Here is a 23,542-nt window from a genome sequence, read left to right as displayed (position 1 = left end):
AGAAAAATCCTCAGTCCCTGGTGTTAGTCTCCACAATTCAGAAGTTAAATGCCTACTCTTCGCAGATGACCTATGCCTGCTGTCACTCACAGCACATGGCCTACAGCAGAGCGTGGACCTGCTAGAGCAGTACTGACAGACCTGGGCCCTGGCAGTAAACCCCAAAAATACTAAAATAATGATTTTCCAGAGAAGATCCAGATCTCAGGGAATTAGCCCAAAGTTCTCAATTGGTACAGAATATATAAAGTAGTGCACACACTACAGTTGTGTGTGTTTTCTTATGCATATCTGTGTATGTTTTGGCTTGTGTGTACTAAGATTAATGCAGAGTGTTTGTTGTTGTCGAACGCTGTCGAACATCGAAACTGAAACCTGAACCTGCCAAAACTGAAACCTGCTATCCTGCCAGATTCAGTATAGGGGGAGAGATACAAAACCCCAGCTAGCCTAGCTGGCTCGGCGGTCTCAAATGAAGGCCGCTCTTGAACGTTTTCAACGTTGCAGGAGCTGCGTTTACTTTGCTTTGTACCGGGACAATGTGGACCTTGCTTGCTTGCAGAGGACTACAGCTACTGTTAGCTACTTTTAGCAAGGACGTGACAAACCTACATAAGCTACTGGGGAACCCACGCCCCAGTAGCCGGACACCACTCTGGTCTTGTGGGAGTTTTGCCACCGTGTCGGCTCTCCACAGCCAGACTGGCCGGTGCTAGGCAGGGTTCCATCCTCGAAAGGGTCTTCCCCTTCCCTGGAGAATGGAGCTGATCTCGACCCAACCAACCAGCCATGGAGGTATGTCACTCGCCGTGGAAGTCGAAGAAGGCGTCCTCTGGCAACGGGGATCTCCATGGAGATGTTGATCTTGGAACTGACACAGACCAGAAACATCTTTGCCGCCCTGGATCCAGAGGTTCCGGCGCCTTCGTCCATGTTGGCTTCCCAATCAAGAACGGATCCTGAGGTACCTGCATCTTCATCCTCGGCTCTGTCTCCCTCTCCGGTGACTTCTACCTTGGGTTCAGATCCTCGGAGCTCCCAGCCTCACCAGACCATAAGGCTGCCTGAGAGACCGGCCAATTTAACATCACCAGCTTTCATCATAGGCAGCTCTATGGTGAGAAACATCTCGGTCCCCAAGGCAAAAACCATGTGCTACCCAGGAACATGAGGACATGACATAACAAGGCTGCTTCCAACTGTTCTACCACAGATGCTTGGAGCTGACACTGTCATAGTCTATGTGGGGTCAAACTACATCAGGAGGGCTAGCTCAGAACATCTGAAAATGTATTTTAAAGAACTGATATTAGTATTTAACTATCATTTTGATGTCCAGGACCATTGTTGGGCCGCGGGTGTGAAAGATTCAGCAGACTGCTGGCATTACACATCTGGCTAAAATACTACTGTAGCTCTGCTGGAGTCACTTTTATTGATAACTTTGACACCTTCTGGAAACAGAAGATACTCTACAGAAATGACTGAGTCCATCCAAATCATCCTGGCTCCTGGACTCTGTCCACACATTTCAAGGCTGCGTTCAAACAATGACTGGTAAATGATCCAAGACCAGCTCAGTTAATCCCTACCATTGTGACAATGAGTCATCATAATGCTGCATCAAATGTAAACGATCTTAGGGGCATTGGCAAACACAATGTAAGTAATTTAATGTATGTACTCCTAATTGCTCTGAATACATATGTTTATGCTACAGCTATTGTAATCAGTAATCATGAGCCTATAAACCAGAGGTACACTGTTAGCACTGAGGTAGTGTGCAATATTAGGAAGACCACTTTATGCAGCTCACCCTGCACCATCAGCTCCAATGTAAATAACATGAGTAAGTCTACCTCTGATAAGTCTCCCAATCCGAGATTGTAACGGTATTTGTTTCATGGAAACATGGCTCACTCGGGATACGTCGTCAGAGTCGGTAGAGCCACCGGCTTCTTCACGCATCCCGCCGACAGAAACAAACATCTCTCTGGTAAGAAGAAGGGCGGGGTGTATGCCTTATGATTAGCGGGACATTGTGTGATCATAACAACATACAGGGACTCAAGTCCTTTTGTTCACCTGACCTAGAATTCCTTACAATCAAATGCCGACTACATTATCTACCAAGAGAATTATCTTCGATTATAATCACAGTCATTCAGTCATTTACCTTTGAAGAACTTTGGATGTTTTCAATGAGGAGACTCTCAGTTGGATAGCAAATGTTCAGTTTTTCCTGAAAGATTATTTGTTTAGGAGAAATCGCTCCTTTTGTTCATCACGTTTAGCTACGAAAAAAACCTGTATCCAGGAGTGTAAATCTATTCGCAAGCTCATTAGCATAACACAACGTTAACTATTCATGAAAATCACAAATGAAATGAAATAAATCTGCTAGCTCTCAAGCTTAACATTTTGTTAACAACACTGTCATCTCAGATTTTCAAAATATGCTTCTCAACCATAGCAAAACAAGCATTTGTGTAACAGTATTGATCGCTAGCGTAGCATTTAGCGTTAGCATTCAGCAGGCAACATTTTCACAAAAACAAGAAAAGCATTCAAATAAAATCATTTACCTTTGAAGAACTTCGGATGTTTTCAATGAGGAGACTCTCAGTTAGATAGCAAATGTTCAGTTTGTCCAAAAATATTATTTGTATAGGAGAAATCGCTCCGTTTGGTACATCACGTTTGGCTACCAAAAAAACCTGAAAATTCTGTAATCAAAACGCCAAACTTTTTTCCAAATTAACTCCATAATATCGACAGAAACATGGCAAACGTTGTTTAGAATCAATCCTCAAGGTGTTTTTCACATATCTCTTCGAAGATATATCGTTCGTGGAAGTGTGCTTTCTCCTCTAAATCCCATGGGAAAATGCCTGCAGCTGAAAAGATTACGCACCAATTTAGACAAAGGACACCGGGCGGACACCTGGTAAATGTAGTCTCTTATGGCCAATCTTCCAATGATATGCCTACAAATACGTCACAATGCTGCAGACACCTTGGGGAAACGACAGAAAGGGCAAGCTCATTGGAAAAGAGACAATGGAAAACAGAGCCTCAAAAATTCTGCTCATTTCCTGTTTGAAGTTTCATCTTGGTTTCGCCTGTAGCATCAGTTCTGTGGGACTCACAGATAATATCTTTGCAGTTTTGGAAACGTCAGAGTGTTTTCTTTCGAAAGCTGTCAATTATATGTATAGTCGAGCATCTTTTTGTGACAAAATATTGCGCTTAAAACGGGCACGTTTTTTTATCCAATAATGAAATAGCGCCCCCATAGGTCCAAGAGGTTAAGACATAATGTGACTATACTAAATATAAATAAACTACACTATGAAACAAAGATAAATAATGATAGTAAAAAGCTTTGTGGCACCGTAAATAAACATTTTGGAAAAAAAAGCCAACTCGGCTCCATTCATTGAATCAGATCAAACGCTGACACTACACATCAAAGTATATCGTACCAAATTATGAAAGACAATAATTGTACTTTTGAATTCCATAAAGTCAGCGTGGAAGAGGTGAAAATGTTATTGCTGTCTATCAACACTGACAAGCCACCGGTGACTGACAATCTAGTTTTAAAATTACTGAGGACAATAGCAGACAATATTGCCACTCCTATTTGCCACATCTTCAATTTAAGCCTATTAGAGAGTGTGTGCCCTCAGATCTGGAGTGAAGCTGAAGTCATTCCGCTACACAAGAATAGTAAAGCCCCTTTTACTCTCTCAAATAGCCGACCAATGTACTGTTACCAGGCTTTTTCTTTAAAATTGTGTTTGACGAGATACAAAGCTATTTTACAGTAAACAAATTGACAACATATTTTCAGCATGCTCTATAGGGAAGGACACTCAACAAGCACATCACTTACACAAATGACTGATGATTTTCTGAGAGAAATTGATGATACAATGATTGTGGGGGCTGTCTTGTTAGACTTCAGTGCAGCTTTTGCCATTATTGATCATAGTCTGCTGCTGGAAAAATGTGTGTTAGGGTTTTACACCCCCTGCTATAATGTGGATAAAGAGTTACTTGTCTAACAGAACACAGAGGGTGTTCTTTAATGGAAGCCTATCACATATAATCCAGTTTGCATTTGGAATTCCCCAGGATAGATGTTTAGGCCCCTTACTTTTTTTAATTTTTACTAACAATATGCCACTGACTTCAAGTAAAGCCAGAGGTTCTATGTATGCAGATGACTCAACACTATAGACGTGATCTACTACAGCGACTGAAATGATGCAACACTCAACAAAGAGCTGAAGTTAGTTTCAGAGTGGGTGTCAAAGAATAAGTTAGCCCTAAATATTTCTTCAACAAAAAGTATTTGTATTTGGAACAAAACACTCACTAAACCCTAACCCTCAACCAAATCGTGTAATAAATGATATGGAAATTGAGCAAGTTGAGATGACTAAACTGCTTGGAGTAACACTAGATTGTAAACTGTCATGGTCAAAACATATTGATGCAGTAGTAGCTGAGATGGGGAGAAGTCTGTCTATAATAAAGTGATGCTCTGCCTTCTTAACATCACTATCAACAAGGCATGTCTTACAGGCTCTAGTTTTGTCGCACCTTGACTACTGTTCAGTCATGTGGTCAGGTGCCACAAAAAAAGGACCTAGGAAAATTGCAATTGGCTCAGAACAGGGCAGCACAGCAAACCCTTGGATATACACAGAGAGCTAATATTAATAATGTGCATGTCAATCTCTCCTGGCTGAAAGTGGAGGAGATATTGACTTCATCACTACTTTTAGTTAGGACATGTTGAATGCACCGAGCTGTCCGTCTAAACTACTGGCAAAAAGCTCGGACACCCATGCATACCCCACAAGACATGCCACAAGAGGTCTCTTCCCAGTCCCCAAGTCCAGAACAGACTATGGGAGGCACACAGTACTACATAGAGCCATGACTATGTGTAACTCTATTTCACATCAAGTAACTGACGCAAGCAGTACAAATAGATGTACAAAACAGATGAAAAAAAACACCTTATGGTACAGTGGGGACTGTGAAGCAACACAAACATTGGCACAGACACATGCATGCATACACATATACACACACAGACGATAACATACACATGGATTTAGTACTGTAGATATGTGGTAGTGGTGGAGCATGGGCCTGAGGGCACACTGCTGTGAAATCTGTGGAGGTATTGTAATGTTTTAAAATTGTATAAACTGCCTTCACTTTGCTGGACCCATGGAAGCTAATGATACTAATGAGGATCCATAATAAATACAAATACAAATGTGCTTGTCTGCCTAAGTGTATGTGAGAGAGGGTTACAGTATGTACTTCTTATTGGCTATGTGACAATGGAACCATGATGATTTTCGAGTGGCTTATTGCATACTTACACACTCACACGCCCACTCATCCCCTCAGGAATATGGCTCTGTTCTATGTACTCAACTAACAGCGGTGGTGGTTTTCCCTCTCTTAGCTAGCTGGACACTGACTGGACATTGATGTTGCGAATGGAAGTTGTGAAATGATGACTGGGATGAGGAATTATTCTCAAGCCCACTAAGTCCTGTGAGCAGTCTCTGACTGCTACATCCCCCTCCAGGTTTCTCAATATCCTCCCTGTCCAAATATAATGTTCTCCTCTGTCCTCAATGACTGCTTAAGCAAGATTTGTGCTGTGAAACAATACTATTTATGTCTAACTGTAACCTGGGGACTGGGTGTGGAGCAGTGGGAGGCAGTCCAGCTGTAACAATAGACATGAGTGGGGGTTCTTACTCTGTCACCCCATCTGTGCTGATATCTCCCAAATGGCACCCTATTGTCTATAAAGTGCACTTCCTTTGACCAGGGTGAAAAGGACTCAAAAGTAGTGTGCTAACGAGAATAGGGAGAATAGGGTGCCATTTTGGAAGCATCCATGAAGTGAGATGAGAAAAGCACTGGATGGGAATCGGGTCAGGCATGCTATGCTGGAAATGGAGTCAGCCTTCACCCCATACAATACATAGTGATCTGGCAGCATAACATACACACATGGAACTACTGACTTCTGCTTTGCTTTTCTCTTCAGCGGTTGTCCACGGGGAACTGTTTATTTAGCATGTGCTTCAACATTGTACACTTTGACAAATGAGGATAATGATCAGGCTAAATTATTGTATTAATGGATGTCGTGTTTGTACAGTAACATCATATTTGTTGTGGTTCTTCAATTGTTCTTCATATTCCCTCCCTCCACTCATCATCAACATCTGATCTCTTTGTCAACCTTTATATAATGTCTTCATTGTTTTTCAGAGCCATTTAAAGTTTTTGGGATTGTTGATTCATATAGTAGGAATCCAATGGTGAGACTGGAGTTAGACTGGAGCTAAATTACTGTGTGCATCTGTCATGGCGAGACTTGTTGAAAGGCAAGTCAAATAGCTCACTCATAGCAAGAGTGTAAATTATGCTAATGATGCAACAGATGAGTTGAAACTTTATCTTCCACCAATTAAAATGTAACAGCAAATGTGTTTAATACTCTCATGCAAGTTGTTAAACTTCCCACAGTTGACAATTCATATCATACTTTGAGAACTTTTTCTCATGAACACAAGGCGAGACAGAGAGCTGGTTTCAAGCACAGGGCGCAGCAGGTGTTTATTGAAGAGGACCACAAGAGGAGGCACGCAACTGGGTCCAGAGGTAGGCAGAAGGTAATACATAGGGGGACCAAAAAGGGCAGGGAGAAGACTAGTAATGTAATCCGGGAGATCAGGCAATAGGTAGTTAACAGGGAACAGGCAAAAGGCATCATTAGTGAGGCAGGCAACAACTATCATACACGGGAGGAGTGACTCGTGGGAAACCCAGCGCTCTGAAAGACGTGTGTTACAAAACCTCACATTGATTGGGTGCAAAGAACTGAACTAAATAGTGTGTGATAATGACATACAGGTGTGTGAACAGGTGATTATAATTCAGCTGATTGGTATCTGGAGAGTGAGCTGCGTTCAGGGGACCTAGGTGTTTGAGAGTTTGAGCTGGAAAGTGAGCTGCGTTCAAGGGATCGACAGTTGAAGTTGGAAGTTTACATACACCGTAGCCAAATTCCTGACATTTAATCCTGGTAAAAAGTCCCTGTTTTAGGTCAGTTAGGATCACCACTTTATTTTAAGAATGTGAAATGTGAGAATAATATTAGATGAGTGATTTATTTCAGATTTCTTTATTTCATCACATTCCCAGTGTCAGAAGTTTACATTCACTAAATTAGTATTTGGCACCATTGCCTTAAATTGATTAACTTGGGTCAAACGTTCTGGTTAGCCTTCCTTCAGACAGAGTTGGTGTAACTGAGTCAGGTTTGTAGGCCTCCTTGTTCGCACACACTTTTTCAGTTCTGCCCACAAATCTTCTATGGGATTGAGGTAAGGGCTTTGTGATGGCCACTCCAATACCTTGTCTTTAAGCCATTTTCCCACAACTTTGGAAGTATGCTTGGGGTCATTGTCCATTTGGAAGACCCATTTGCGACCAAGCTTTAACTTCCTGACTGATGTCTTGAGATGATGCTTCAATATATCCACATTATCCCCCCCCCTCATGATGCCATCTACAGTTTTGAGAATGACACAAATATTAATTTTCACAAGTCTGCTGCCTCAGTTTGTGTGATGGTAATATGCATATACTCCAGAATGTATGAAGAGTGAGCAGATGAATTGAAATTAATTGCAAAGTCCCTCTTTGCCACACAAATGAGTTGAATCTGATTGTTTGGGGCATCCGGAAAAAAGCCTGTCCGGAGTAGACAAGGTGAGCACTACCATCAGTCCTGTGTCATGCCAATAGTAAAGCATCATGAGACCATTCATGTGTGGGGTTGCTTATCAGCGAAAGGAGTGTGCTCACTCATAATTTTGCCTAAGAACACAGCCATGAATAAAGAATGGTACCAACACATTCTCCGAGAGCAACTTCTCCCAACCATCAAAGGAACAGTTTGGTGACGAACAATGCCTTTTCCAGCATGATGGAGCACCTTGCCATAAGGCAAAAGTGACTCTGGGAACAAAACATCAATATTTTGGGTCCATGGCCAGGAAACACCCCAGACCTTAATTCCATTGAGAACTTGTGGTTAATCCTCAAAAGGCGGGTGGACAAACAAAAACCCACAAATTCTGACAAACTCCAAGCATGTATTATGCAAGAATGGGGTGCCATCAGTCAGGATGTGGCTCAGAAGTTAATTGACAGCATGCCAGGGCAGATTGCAGAGGTCTTGAAAAAGAAGGGTCAACACTGCACATATTGACTCTTTGTATCAACATCATGTAATTGTCAATAAAAGCCTTTGACACTTATTAACATTTTGTGATTATACTTCAGTATTCCATAGTAACATCTGACAAAAATATCTAAAGACACTGAAGCAACACACTTCGTGGAAATTAATATTTGTGTCATTCTCAAAACTTTTGGCAACGACTGTATTTTGTGAAGCACCCCCACAACATGATGCTGCCACCCCCGTGCTTCACGGTTGGGATGATGTTTTCGGCTTGCAAGCCTCCCCATTTTTCCTCCAAACATGACTATGGTCATTATGGCCAAACAGTTATATTTTTGTTTCATCAGACCAGAGTACATTTCTCCACAAAGTACAATCTTTGTCCCCATGTGCAGTTGCAAACCGTAGTCTGGTTTCTTTATGCCGGTTTTGGAGCTGAGCAGCCTTTCAGGTTATATCGATACAGAACTAGTTTTACTGTGGATATAGATACTTTTGTACCTGTTTCCTCCAGCATCTGCACAAGGTCCTTTGCTGTTGTTCTGGAATTGATTTGCACTTTTCACACCAACGTATGTTCGTCTCTAGGAGACAGAACGCGTCTCCTTCCTGAGCTGTTTGACGGCAGCGTGGTCCCATGGTGTTTATGCTTGCATACAATTGTTTGTACAGATGAACGTGGTACCTTCAGGCATTTGGAAATTGCTCCCAAGGATAAACCAGACTTGTGGAGGTTTTCAATTTCTTTTCTGAGGTCTTGGTTGATTTCTTTTGATTTTCCCATGATGTCAAGCAAAGAGGCACTGAGTTTGAAGGTAGGCCTTGAAATACATCCACAGGTACACCTCCAATTGACTCAAATGATGTCAATTAGCCTATCAGAAGCTTCTAAAGCCATGACATAATTTTCTGGAGTTTTCCAAGCTGTTTAAAGGCACAGTGAACTTAGTGTATGTAAACGTCTGACCCACTGGAATTGTGATACAATGAATTATAAGTGAAATAATCTGTCTGTAAACAATTGTTGGAAAAATGACTCGTGTCATGCACAAAGTAGATGTCCTAACCGACTTGCCAAAACTATAGTTTGTTTACAAGAAATGTGTGGAGTGGTTGAAAAAACGAGTTTTAATGACTCCAACCTAAGTGTATGTAAACTTCCGACTTCAACTGTGCCTTTTTTGAGGGTGTGAGCTGGAAGCAGATGTTACACCTTTGACTCATTATCCGGCCTCTTGAGTTATGGAATGTATCTTGCATTGCTCCTCATGCCACAAAACACCCTACTTTTTTTTTTATTAGCAGCAGATATTAAGTGTGTTGTGTTCATTGTTAGCTTTATTCATAGTAGGTGTTTAATTCATAATATGTGTTTCATTTGCACTCATCACACAATCTTACTGCCGAAACATTCCCTTTGGATATGTATCTTTGGAAACATGTCTGTTCTGTTTTAGCTTCATTTTAGGGCTGACATTTACTTGGGAGCATAATATAAGAGATCTTAAGTTAAGTTATTATATTTGTTTACAAATAATTATGGATTAGAGTAGACTTGCAAATGTATAATAACTCCCCAAATTCCCAGGTTTTCCAAGAATGCTGTTTCTGAAAATCCTAGGAATTTGGTAACGTAACCAGAATTCTGCAACCCTAGAGAAGAGGTATGCTACCTGTATACCAGATGTGAACGTACAGAGGGAGTGGACTGCCATAGAGTGGGCCTGCTGTAGCAGTGCTGTGAAGACACTCATTACCAGACCTCCGCTGGTGACTCCCACCCATACCAGCCTACCAGCCAAAATGTCCAAATTCCCCTTGAGAGCATCCTCCAGGCCCACCTGGAGCCTGGGGTGTCCGCTGAGAATGCCTGCTTAGAAATAATCATTGTCTTCGCATAACTCTCAGAACTCTCGTTCTCACTGGAAACCTAGCTAAGCCGGGCCGATGCTCTTGACCACACCAGACCCACTTGGCATTACTTACCTGAGATTCTGTCCTTATGTTGAATGTTGAATCTGTGGTTTAACCAAAGGTTAGGAGATTGACACATCAAGTCATCATCTGGTAATTGGTGCACAAATGTTTGTTTTCACTAACAATCCGGTCAAAGAGCTGAAAGTGTATTACTTTTCTAAGAGACAAGTTTGCTCTGGGCTTGTTTTTTCTGAGGGGCCAATGTGTGGTGAAAGCACTCTTTTGACCCTGCCGGTCTAATACAAAAAATAAGAGGAAAATGACTTGTCTTCCCTTTCTATATCACAACAGCAATTTTTCTGGGCTCATTCCGGCTGCCTTATGAAGAGATCCGGGACATTGTGCTGGAGGTGGACGAGGAGAGGCTGAGCGAATCACTGATCCAGGTCAGTCCAACCCACCGTCTGACCCCCTTGGGTGTGTGCATGTGCGTGCGTATGCATGTGGATGTGTGTGAACTGCGGGCACATGTGTGTTTGTGTGTGTGTCTGTACGTATGTGTGTGTGCTCGGCAATTGTAGTCCTTCAAGATGCACCTTTGTGTTTTAATGTGTGATAGGTAGCCTGGTGACCCCATCACATTTTTTTGGAACAAGTCAGCATCACCCCATTCTTCCACACCATAGGGACCTCCTATTCATCCACTCATAATAGATGGTTTGGGACAGGGCTTGGCAAAACTCCCTCCAACTCCACCCTCCTTTCCCCTGCCCTTTCTCTTATGCCATGATTGATGATCTAGCTAGAGGTACCCTATTTACACATTGCTTCTGTATTCCTTGTCAGGGAGAACGGAATAATTATGAATGGGGCGGCTCGTTTGAGGTAGAGCTGCGTTGGCTTGGCACAAGAGGTGCAATCTGCATTGACATCGCCCGCCCTATCCTTTTATTACTTCTCTCCTGCAGCCCCGTTTCCTTTTTTGTGTTTCTGTCTAATGTTAAGTAGTAGGCGTATAGAAAGGGGGGGGATGGGAAGTGAATTAAAAAGGAGCACATTTCCATGTAAGCTTGGCAGTGTCTGTGTCTCTGTGAGCTAGACCACTAGGGGGTATCATTCCTATTGTTCCTGTGCAGTGAACTGTGCGTTCTCTCAGTCTTGACTGGAACGCAACCAGTACGTAGGCCTTTCTCACTTAGAAAAATAGATAAATTACCCTGTAGATATGTATTTTATCTGTCCTTTGTCCTTATGGTTTAGTAGTAAACATACACAGCACCACAGAAGGTCTCTTCTTTGCTCTGAGGCTCTTCAAAGACAGTAGGAAAGTGTGGCGGCGTTGAAATATTGTCACGTATACCCCCTCTCCGGCCTCTAGGTCATCAGGCTGCTTATTATCCCGCACACCTGTCACCATCGTCTCGCGCACCTGCGCCTCCTGACACTCACCTGGTCTCCATCGCCTCCTTGATTATCTTCCCTATATGTGTCGCTCCCCTTGGTTCTTTCCACAGGTGTTATTGACTCTGTTTTCATGTCGGTGCATTGTTTGTGTTTCATGTTCGTTGTTTCTTGTATTTATTAAAACACTCACTCCCTGAACTTGCTTCCCAACTCTCAGCGCACTCGTTACAAATATTTTTATTTAGATGTTCTCACTCTGACCGTCAGCCGCCCCCTGCAATACTGTTATTTTGAGCTCTGATAACCTTTAATTGGCTCGCAATCTGGCAGAGCACAGGGCCTGCGTTAAAGCACAACGGCTCAAACCCCACCGCCGCTTTGCAGAGGCGTAGGGAAGCTAATACATTTCTAATGCATTGATTTGTCTGTGCCTTTCCGTCGAGGTGAGATTCATCTGTCAACAGAACCCCGGCCATATCCCATCCTATCCCATTGTCATTCCCGATCCCTGTTCCACATACAGATATATGGCTGGGTCAAACAGCCACTCTGTACTGTTCCCTCACTTGAACACTCGACGACTCACCAAGGCCTAAGTACAAACGTGGGAAACCGTAATATCCCTTTTATGTGTTGTCGCCGGGCAGACTTGTGGAATGGAGAGGTGACTTGGAATCTAAGAAGTTGGTAAGCCGTGAGAGGAGAGGTGCCGGGGGAGGTATGGATGCAGGTTGATTCAAAGTGGGAAGAGCGAGCTTACCGCTCGGACGACACAGCCCTGAGTGTGGTCTCCTTCTCCTCTCAACTCTCCGCCGCACACATTGGCCATTTACACACACATTGCTGAACACAAACACACCACCATGATGCACCTTTAGAGCCAGTGTAGGATGATGATGTGGATGATGCTATGAGGTTGCTATAAGAGGAAAGGGAACGTGATGGTGAGATCCTAATGAGCCCTCTCATATAGATGGGAGAAAGGGTTTAAGAGATGTGTTAGGTACAGAGTGGTTTTCTGTGGAGGGGGATTTCTCTCTGCCTCTCGCTTCACTTCCAGCAAATGTCAAAGGGTAGAGTGAGAAGAGTTCAGTCCAGCCCTCCTTCACACTGCAGTCAAGGAGATGTCGGCCCCCAGGAGAGGAGAGCTAGGGAGGGGCGTGAGCAGCCTCGCTGTCACCCCCTCCGCCAAATTGATCGCAATGTGAAAAATCTAGAAAATTGTGTACGCAAAGCAAGGGCCTCGGTAGTCCACTCATGCCCACGGCGAAACCGATACTATCCCTGCTCAATATGAACCAGGGATCCCACGGCACCATTCCCAGGAGGCAGAGTATTTATTGAAAATTCACTTCAGTTCAAAAGGGCACCTCTGCTACAGCTCTTTCAAAGAAGAATGTGGGAAGTGAATGAAGGGAAGAAAAAATATGGATGAATAGATAGACAGATAGATAGGGAGGGAGGGAGAGAAAGTAGGGCTCTTAATGTATATAATACCATATTCAATCTCATCATCTTCCCGGCCCCATGTCGACACGCCGGGAGCGGCAGGTAGCCTAATGGTTAGAGCATTGGAATAGTAACCGAAAGGTTGCAAGATATAATCTCCATGCTGACAAGGTAAAAATCTGTCGTTCTGCCCCTGAACAAGGCAATTAACCCACTGTTCCTTGGCCGTCATTGAAAATAACAATTTGTTCTTTACTGACTTGCCTGGTAAAATAACGGTAAAATATAAAAAATAAATGTCTAATGCAATGATTTGTCTGTGAAACGTCTGTGAAACGTTGTGGCACGCCGGCCTTGACACGTCCATACATGTGAAGTGTCACCCTGTCCGAGGGGAATACATATTGGAGTTGATTGGCTCTCCATACGCTACATTAGAAGCCATCAGCGCCCCACCCTATGATGTACAGATCCCCGAACTCCGGCAGACACCACCAAACAGTCACCACCATCCATCCAGCACATATATCCATATATCTCTTCCAATGTACTATAAGCTTTACCTACATCCTCGCTCAGTACAAATTCCCTTCCACCCACACATCTACAGTCTTTCTGTAAGATGCCATGCTCTGAACAATGGCCCTTTCCATTCAGGTGCTTCTTTATGAGCTCCATCTGATCATAGCTTTATTCACGTTTGCAGAGAGGTCCGTTTTGGATGTTAGCTCCATTTCTTCATCGCCACATACCCAGAAGATGTCAGATGGCCTCTGCGTGTCAGTATAAAAGACCCGCTGTAACAATTAGATGAAAAGGTTGCAAAAACAGTATTTTTTTTTTTTTTACGAATGTTTGCCCATTAAAACGTCTGAGTGTTTCACGGCAAAACCGGGGCAAAGGTCTTCTTGAAAAGGCCGCCGGGCTGACAAAGCCACTAGGAGAGGTGGCAGTGAAAGAGACGTGTGGAAGTGCATTGTCTGGGGACGGGGGCAGGCACGTGTGACCCCCCCTACCCCCTCCCAGCATCGACTCCCATTGTCTGCAGTGTGACAAGGCCACAACCTGAGGGCCTTGGCTCGCGCTCCCTGCTTCGCTCTTTATTCAGATCACATAATAACAGTTCAGCCACACTTTAAAACACTGGTGCTCTGTTCAGACTGGTTCACACCCATGAAGTATTTTCAAGTTAATCACCGCACCAATGGGAGCAGGGGGTCGTGGACCGTGGGATGTGCTCCAAGCACCACACTGACACACATTACAATTCTTACTCTGGAGTGCCCTTTTTCATTTGAATCTGGCTCCCGGCTATAATTGACAAAACAAACTCAAGAATGACGAGGCAGGATCATTCCATTGCCAATGTCTTAAGTTAGCTTTTCTGTTGGCTCCTTAATCATTCCAAGAACCCCTTCGTGGCCTTCTCTGCCCTGTCGGGAAGGCTTAACTGACATAATGGTGGTATTTGGTTCGGTGCCTTTGTGCGGTTGGTGCCAATTGAGCACAAGAAGGCCAAACAATGCACAGATCATTAATGAGCTCCTCACAGGCTGGGTAACTTACTGAGATAATGCATTGGTAGCTACAACGCAGTGGGCAGAGACCTAGAGCCATGAAAGCAGCACCAAACGGCTACAAAAAAAAGACACTCCCAAGACTGCTTTTTCATGCTGCCCATTTGAAGGGATTTGTTAGCAGATGTATTTTTCCAAGATTTGGAAGGTATTTCAAGGTCCTGTTAGATAATATCATTTTAAAGGCTTCAAATATTTCTGAAGGTTCTTTTATGGAATGTACTGGTCAGCCTTATTCTCTGATTTAAAACATCACGCTTGTAAACCTTCATGTTCTTCCCGACTGGGCACACAATGTTTCCACCAATGACTGTTTAAGAATCTGTTGGAGATCTAACATGCATGCAGTCCCGTAATGCCCCACAGCACTTGTTGTACTCTGAGGTTCTAATCGGCCCCGGCTACACTATATCCCGTGTGGTCAATCAGGCCGAGAGAGGGAGCCTCCATTTCCAAATTAGCCATGTCACTTCAAAGCTAATGCATGCACACAAAGAAATGTGAGTACACAATGGCATATGTATGAACCCTTTGAAGGATACATTGTTGGTCATTGTGATCATTTTTCTGTGGCAACGAGGAGTTATTTTAAAGGTACTAATGCCCAACCAAGGCCATAATAGCTCATAAAAATGACTCAGGTATTATATTGGTTTTATGAGATCTTAAAATTGCTTTAGTCAGAGGACACTTGACAGAGGGGAGGGGAACATATAACTTCTAGATTTCTCAGGGAAGACTTTGGTGTCAATGGCGAAGAGTGTCCATTGCCACAATTGTAAAAAAAAAAATGTCGATCCCATGGATGTTTTGATGTACCGTGACAACTGTGTGGAGCTAAGGCTCTCTCATTGACCCCTCATTCGACATGAAAAACTAACTCAGTTAGCTTAAGAAACTTCTGCGGACTTTGCTGCTTGAACTCCAGGTGCTCTACTCTCTCTTCCACCAAGGCTTTAGCTGTCACTCACTCAGGCTGTGGCGAGATGAGATCGGTAAATACTAAATCTTTAGGTGCACTAACTTTTTGGTGTGTGTTTGTGGACACCGGACTGCACACGCGCGTGTGTGTGTGTGTGTGTGTGTGTGTGTGTGTGTGTGTGTGTGTGTGTGTGTGTGTGTGTGTGTGTGTGTGTGTGTGTGTGTGTGTGTGTGTGTGTGTGTGTGTGTGTGTGTGTGTGTGTCCTTGTTTGTGTGCACATGCACCGTGAGTGGTAAAGCTCAGGCTCATTGGTGGATTTCGCCCTGGGGGCTTGTTTTGCAGAATATCTGAGTGGTTCCTTAATGTTTTATGTTGGCCGATGTGTTTAATATTACCCCACATCCTTTTCAAAAGGAAAGGCTAATGACTACACGGCTCGACTCTGCTTATTCATTTGTAATCAATACATGTTGTGTGCAAATGCGCTGTCGAGAGGGAGTATTAAGAGAAGAACATTACTTTCAGATATAAAGGAAAATACAAAGGGTAGTTTTAATGTGTTTAAGCCCGGCATGTCATAATGGATAAATACGGGCACATTGTTTGAAGTAAGTCATGGTAAATAGCTGTCGTGTCTTTGGCTATGCCGGATTAAGTTATACGACATGCTATTCTATACAATAATTTCTCTGTAATTAATATTACCTGATTAAGCTAATCATGTAAATGTAATTAACATGAAAGTCGGGGCACCACGAAATAATGTTTATTGAGCTGTTATCTTCTGAATAAACTCATAAAGACCTGGTAATCTTTTACCACAATAGCAGTCAATATTTAATCGTCACCTTATTTTGTCTCATCTGAAAGTAGTACATTCTTGATAATCTTCACGAGCCCTGGCTAAGAAGTTGAATCAGCAATACAAAATGTGACTTAATTATTTATTTACTAAATCTCTAAATAATCACGCATAATTACATCTACACGGAATGGATCATACATTGATTACACATGATTTCATAAAGGAAAACGTCCCTAGCGGACGGAACAGATATGACGGCTGGTTACACAAAGAAAGGGGGTTGGGTTTTGAATGAAAGAGCGGGAAGACTGAGGAACAAAAATATTATATGTCTCTGTCGGGCCGTAGGCAGCTAATCTATTGTAAATACAGAATCTTATGCATTCTAAATAATAACCGGCCATTTGGAATAGGAAAATGCAATACATATTTACTCTGAGCTGCACTTCGATCGGTTGGTCGTAGATGGAAGGCCGGGTTGTCCTTTGAAGAATGTCTGTGGTGGGACGCATACTTGGTAGACCGTTTTCCTGTCGTAGGGTCAGATACTCTGTACGTCCTCTCCTAGCCCACGTCTACAGTTGCTGCGCTAATGCAACAGCGAGGAGGTATCACTTATTCAGTGAATAAGAGTTCAAAGTTCATACCAAGTTGCCATACTTTAAGCTCATGCTATATTCTGGCTGGTATAGTTGAAATTCATCCCTTCGGCATGTGGATCGTCATCTTCACGTTGAAATTCGATGCTAATTTCGTTAGGTTCTTGTCATTCAACCAGAGCTCACGCTGAGGTTGGCTTAGTTCTGTAGGTGACCTTGTCCTTTTTAACACAGGGACCACAATTCCTCACGTCCTTGGAACAGGAGGTTGTAATTTTCGTCAACGTGTTTAATAAGTTGTGAAAGAAAGGCGTGTTTCAAAGTTTACAACACATGTCTGTTCACTTGGGCGGGGCCTCTGAGTGAGCCCCCCCAATTGAATATTTTCCCAAATAGTTTCATATTTAAACTTTTAAATTGTACAACAATTCCATGTGAATTTGATAACTAGAATGTGTAGATTTTCAAAGATACAGTTTATGTCATCCTATCATGTCTCAAACGCCAACTGATCTGACAACATATTCATTAAGTACCAATGCATATTTTCTGGTTGGATTACTGAAATATGGTTCCGTTTCCCACCTTTTGATGTTCCCAGAATCTCTATGTTAACAAAGGGCTTTCCAAGAGTCAACTCTATAGAGTGGAGAGAGAGAAACGGGTGTAAGGTATTTATGGGGCTCATACACCTCTCCCATCAGGCCAACATCATGACATAGTAGAAGTGGGAGATACTGTGTAACCATGTAGGGTTACATTAATAACCATGGAATCGTTTTCAAATTTGATACATAATGTGTTTACTTTGTAGTTTTCTTTGTGGCATATAGCTTAATATGTTTTGATTACGATGTGTATAAAAGGTGTGCTTAGATATTGTAAGTAGTGTGATCATGTTTTGCAAAGCTGTTCAATGCAGCTGTCACACACACTCAAAATATGCACGTGCTATAACACATTATAGATGCCATCGATGGTGTAAAGCCGGGGCGGCAGGGTGGCCTAGTGGTTATTGAAATCATCATCGTCATTGAAAATAAGCATTTGTTCTTAACTGACTTGCCGAGTTAAATAAAGGTCAAATAAAATATCAATGCCCTTAGTTGATAAGTCCAAGGCCACTGAATGTGCCAGTCGTTAAAACTGACGCCACACCCCAATCTATTCAATCTGAGTGTTGACAGAATAGTGAGGAACCTGTCACACTAGGGTTTTAATGACTCCAACCTAAGTGTATGTAAACTTCCGACTTCAACTGTATATGAACGATCAGAATATTCTGTTTATTTTTTTCCCTTTTTCTTTGGCACTAAAGTCCTTCCGTATACAGCACACCCAGAGGCCAGTTTATTAGGTGCAAACACCCCATTCACGAAAATGGTTTGCTCCTACAGCCAGCGATTCACTCGGTGGTGGCTTGCTATTTAAAGCAGACAGGCACCGAGACATTCAGTTACTGTTCGACTGAACGTTAGAATAGGAAAAACTAGTGACCTAAGCGACTTTAAGCTTTATGATCGTCGGTGCTATAGGCACACCGGTTCCAGTATCAGAAACGGCCAGCCTCCTGGGTTTTTCATGCACGACAGTGTCTAGGGTTTACTGAGGATGATGCGACAAACAATAAACATCGAGTAAGTGGCAGTCCTATGGGCAAAAAACAGCTCTTTGATGAAAGAAGGTCGAAGGAGAATGGCAAGAGTTGTGCAAGCTAACAGACGGGGGCACAATCAGGCAAATAACTGTGCAATACAACACTGGTGTGTACAACAGTGTGTACAACGGCATCTTGGAATGCACAACTTTTTATGGATGGGCTATTGCAGCAGACGACCACACCAGGTTCCATTTCTTCCAGCTTTAAACAATAAGAAGCGGCTCCAGTTGGTACACTATCACCAACACTGGACAATTGAGGAGTGGAAAAACATTGCCTGGTCCGACGAATCCCAGTTCCTGTTTCGTCATGCTGATGGCAGAGTCAGTATTTGGCATAAGCAGCAGAGTCCATGGCACAATCCTGCCTGGTGTCAAATGTTGGTGTTGGAAATGTTTTCTTGGCACACGTTAGGTCCCTTGGTACCAATTGAGCAACATTTCCATGGAGGCAAAGGGGGTCCTATCCACTACTATATTGGTGTACCTAATAAATTGGTACCAAGCTACCGAGTCTTTGCGAAGCCTGTGGGCATCCTAGAGCAAAACAACCAACATGTACAGTACCAGTCAAAAGTTTGGGCACACCTACTCATTCCAGGTTTTTTCTTTATTTTCATTATTTTCTACAGATCAAATCAAATCAAATCAAATTTTATTTGTCACATACACATGGTTAGCAGATGTTAATGCGAGTGTAGCGAAATGCTTGTGCTTCTAGTTCCGACAACGACTGTCTTATACACAGTGTAAGGGGATAAAGAATATGTACATAAGGATATATGAATGAGTGATGGTACAGAGCAGCATACAGTAGATGGTTTTGAGTACAGTATATACATATGAGATGATTATGTAGACAAAGTAAACAAAGTGGCATAGTTAAAGTGGCTAGTGATACATGTATTACATAAGGATGCAGTCGATGATGTAGAGTACAGTATATACGTATGCATATGAGATGAATAATGTAGGGTAAGTAACATTATATAAGGTAGCATTGTTTAAAGTGGCTAGTGATATATTTACATCATTTCCCATCAATTCCCATTATTAAAGTGACTGGAGTTGGGTCAGTGTCAATGACAGTGTGTTGGCAGCAGCCACTCAATGTTAGTGGTGGCTGTTTAACAGTCTGATGGCCTTGAGATAGAAGCTGTTTTTCAGTCTCTCGGTCCCAGCTTTGATGCACCTGTACTGACCTCGCCTTCTGGATGATAGCGGGGTGAACAGGCAGTGGTTCGGTGGTTGATGTCCTTGATGATCTTTATGGCCTTCCTGTAACATCGGGTGGTGTAGGTGTCCTGGAGGGCAGGTAGTTTGCCCCCGGTGATGCGTTGTGCAGACCTCACTACCCTCTGGAGAGCCTTACGGTTGAGGGCGGAGCAGTTGCCGTACCAGGCGGTGATACAGCCCGCCAGGATGCTCTCGATTGTGCATCTGTAGAAGTTTGTGAGTGCTTTTGGTGACAAGCCGAATTTCTTCAGCCTCCTGAGGTTGAAGAGGCGATGCTGCGCCTTCTTCACGACGCTGTCAGTGTGAGTGGACCAATTCAGTTTGTCTGTGATGTGTATGCCGAGGAACTTACTACTGTTCCATCGATGTGGATAGGGGGGTGTTCCCTCTGCTGTTTCCTGAAGTCCACAATCATCTCCTTAGTTTTGTTGACGTTGAGTGTGAGGTTATTTTCCTGACACCACACTCCGAGGGCCCTCACCTCCTCCCTGTAGGCCGTCTCGTCGTTGTTGGTAATCAAGCCTACCACTGTTGTGTCGTCCGCAAACTTGATGATTGAGTTGGAGGCGTGCGTGGCCACGCAGTCGTGGGTGAACAGGGAGTACAGGAGAGGGCTCAGAACGCACTCTTGTCGGGCCCCCGTGTTGAGGATCAGCGGGGAGGAGATGTTGTTGCCTACCCTCACCACCTGGGGGCGGCACGTCAGGAAGTCCAGTACCCAGTTGCACAGGGCGGGGTCGAGACCCAGGGTCTCGAGCTTGATGACGAGCTTGGAGGGTACTATGGTGTTGAATGCCGAGCTGTAGTCGATGAACAGCATTCTCACATAGGTATTCCTCTTGTCCAGGTGGGTTAGGGCAGTGTGCAGTGTGGTTGAGATTGCATCGTCTGTGGACCTATTTGGGCGGTAAGCAAATTGGAGTGGGTCTAGGGTGTCAGGTAGGGTGGAGGTGATATGGTCCTTGACTAGTCTCTCAAAGCACTTCATGATGACGGAAGTGAGTGCTACGGGGCGGTAGTCGTTTAGCTCAGTTACCTTAGCTTTCTTGGGAACAGGAACAATGGTGGCCCTCTTGAAGCATGTGGGAACAGCAGACTGGTATAGGGATACATTGTAGAATAATAGTAAAGACATCAAAACTATGCAATAACACACATGAAATCATGCCATATCCCCCAAAAATGAAATAATGAAATAATAGCCACCCTTTGCCTTGATGACAGCTTTGCACACGCTTGGTATTCTCTCAACCAGCTTCATGAGGTAGTCACATGGAACTGTGTAGCCTACTCCAAGCTAGAGTAGACTGATAAGACTGCTTTGATTCAGTGGACTGATATAGGGCACATACCATTTAGAGATTATAATTAGAATGGATCAATACAATACAATGAACCCACCCTGTTCTTCATTCACAAATGGTAATTACAGAATTATGCATCGTTCCTTCCCCTCGCTCATCAACTCACCCATTATCCCCCTTTCTCTCCATCATACTTTACATAATGTATTTAATCCGTTGTTTTATGTGTAATATCGTATGACTATCAGCTGGGTACATCACTTTCAACTTTTGGGAAATGGTGTGGAGCGTACAAACTGCATGGTGTGAATGTTTCTATGGTAATTAGAATAAAACATGTAAGTGAATGTCACTCACAAGGCTAAAAGGCCCATGGCAACTATTAGTCACAATTTCAAAGTGTGAGCAGGTTTACTGCATGCCTTATTGCATGTTGCAGGAGAAACACTTTGTAGATCAAGTGTATTCATGTAAATTATGGCAAGATGTAGCAGTTGAAATCAAACCTTTTTGTTTTGAAATAATGGATGAGTAAAGAAGAACCGCCATCCCTACTGTTAAATATGGTGGTGGATATTTGATGTTATGGGGCTATTTTGCTTCCAATGGTCCTGGGGCCCTTGATAAGGTCAATGGCATCTTGAACTTAACACAGAACAAGGACATTTTAGCGCCAAACATGGTTTCCTCTGAGAGGATGCTGAACCTTGGCCGCAAGTGGATCTTGGATAATGCACATATGCACACATGTACACGTATGCACACATAGATGCACACAAACATTCAGGTGTACGCATGCACCTTCAGAAAGTATTCACACCACTTGACATTTTATACGTTGTAATGTGTTTCACACAATATACCATAATTACAAAGTGAAAGCATGTTAAAAAAATTTTTTGCACATTTATTGAAAATTAAATACAAAAATATCATATTTACATACAGTTGAATTCGGAGGTTTACATACACCGTAGCCAACTACATTTAAAATCAGTTTTTCATAATCCTGACATTTAATCCGAGTACGAATTCCCTGTTTTAGGTCAGTTAGGATCACCACTATTTTAAGAATGTGAAATGTGAGAATAATAGTGGAGATAATGATTTATTTCAGCTTTTATTTATTTCATCACATTCCCAGTGGGTTAGAAGATTACATACACTCAATTAGTATTTGGTAGCATTGCCTTTAAATTGTTTACTTGTGTCAAACGTTTCGGGTAGCCTTCCACAAGCTTCCCAAAATAAGTTGGGTGAATTTTGGCCCATTCCTCCTGACAGAGCTGGTTTAACTGAGTCAGGTTTGTAGTCCTCCTTGCTCGCACATGCTTTTTCAGTTCAGCCCACACATTTTCTATAGGATTGAGGTCACCCTTTTTCCTCAACATAACAATAGTAATTATGGCCAAACAGTTATATTTTTCTTTCATCGGACCAGAGGACATTTCTCCAGAAAGTATGATATTTTTTATGGCGGTTTTGGAGCAGAGGCTTCTTCCTTGCTGAGCCGCCTTTCAGGTTATGTCGATATAAGACTTGTTTTACTGTGGATATAGATATGTTTGTACCTGTTTCCTCCAGCATCTTCACAAGGTCCTTTGCTCTTGTTCTGGGATTGATTTGCACTTTTCACACCAACGTACGTTCATCTCTAGGAGACAGAATGTGTCTCCTTCCTGAGCAGTATGACGGCTGCGTGGTCCCATGGTGTTTATACTTGCATACAATTGTTTGCACAGATGAACATTGTACCGTCAGGTGTTTGGAAATTGCTCCCAAGGATGAACCAGACTTGTGGAGTTCTACAATTATTTTACTGAGGTCTTAGCTGATTTCTTTTTATTTTCCCATAATTTCTAGCAAAGAGGCACTGAGTTTGAAGGTAGGCCTTGAAACACACCCACAGGTACACCTCCAATTGACTCAAATTATGTAAATTAGCCTATCATAATCATGTTCTGGAATTTTCCAAGCTGTTTAATTAAAGGCACAGTCAACTTCTGACCTGCTGGAATTGTGAATTATAAGTTAAATAATCTGTTTGTAAACAATTGTTGGAAAAATTACTTGTGTCATGCACAAAGTAGATGTCCTAACCGACTTGCCAAAACTATAGTTTGTTAACAAGACATTTGTGGAGTGGTTGAAAAACTAGTTTTAATGACTCCAACCTAAGTGTATGTAAACTTCCGACTTCAACTGTAAGTATTCACACACCTGAGTTACGACGTGTCAAGAATCACCATTGGTAGTGATTACAGCTATGGGTCTTTTTGGGTTATTTGTCTAAGAGCTTTGCAGACCTGGATTGTACAATAAGTGCATTTAAACAAGTATTCAAGGTCTGTCAAGTTGGTTGCTGTAC

General features: G+C 42.8%; 1 protein-coding gene across 7 annotated transcripts in view; it reads left to right on the top strand.

Annotated features, from left to right (window-relative positions):
* The window catches only part of LOC118363647 (protein diaphanous homolog 2-like), a 605,757-nt gene that overhangs the window by 322,252 nt on the left and 259,963 nt on the right, over positions 1-23,542 (top strand). For all 7 annotated transcript variants that reach the window (XM_035744726.2, XM_035744729.2, XM_035744723.2 and 4 more), the window contains one exon: positions 10,571-10,665. In XM_035744726.2, coding sequence (XP_035600619.2) covers positions 10,571-10,665 — 95 coding nt within the window. The remainder of the gene's footprint in view (positions 1-10,570; positions 10,666-23,542) is intronic.

This window comes from Oncorhynchus keta, chromosome 30 (assembly GCF_023373465.1).
Source record: "Oncorhynchus keta strain PuntledgeMale-10-30-2019 chromosome 30, Oket_V2, whole genome shotgun sequence".
Taxonomy (NCBI): Eukaryota; Metazoa; Chordata; class Actinopteri; order Salmoniformes; family Salmonidae; genus Oncorhynchus; species Oncorhynchus keta.
This window is presented reverse-complemented; position numbering and strand designations above follow the sequence as displayed.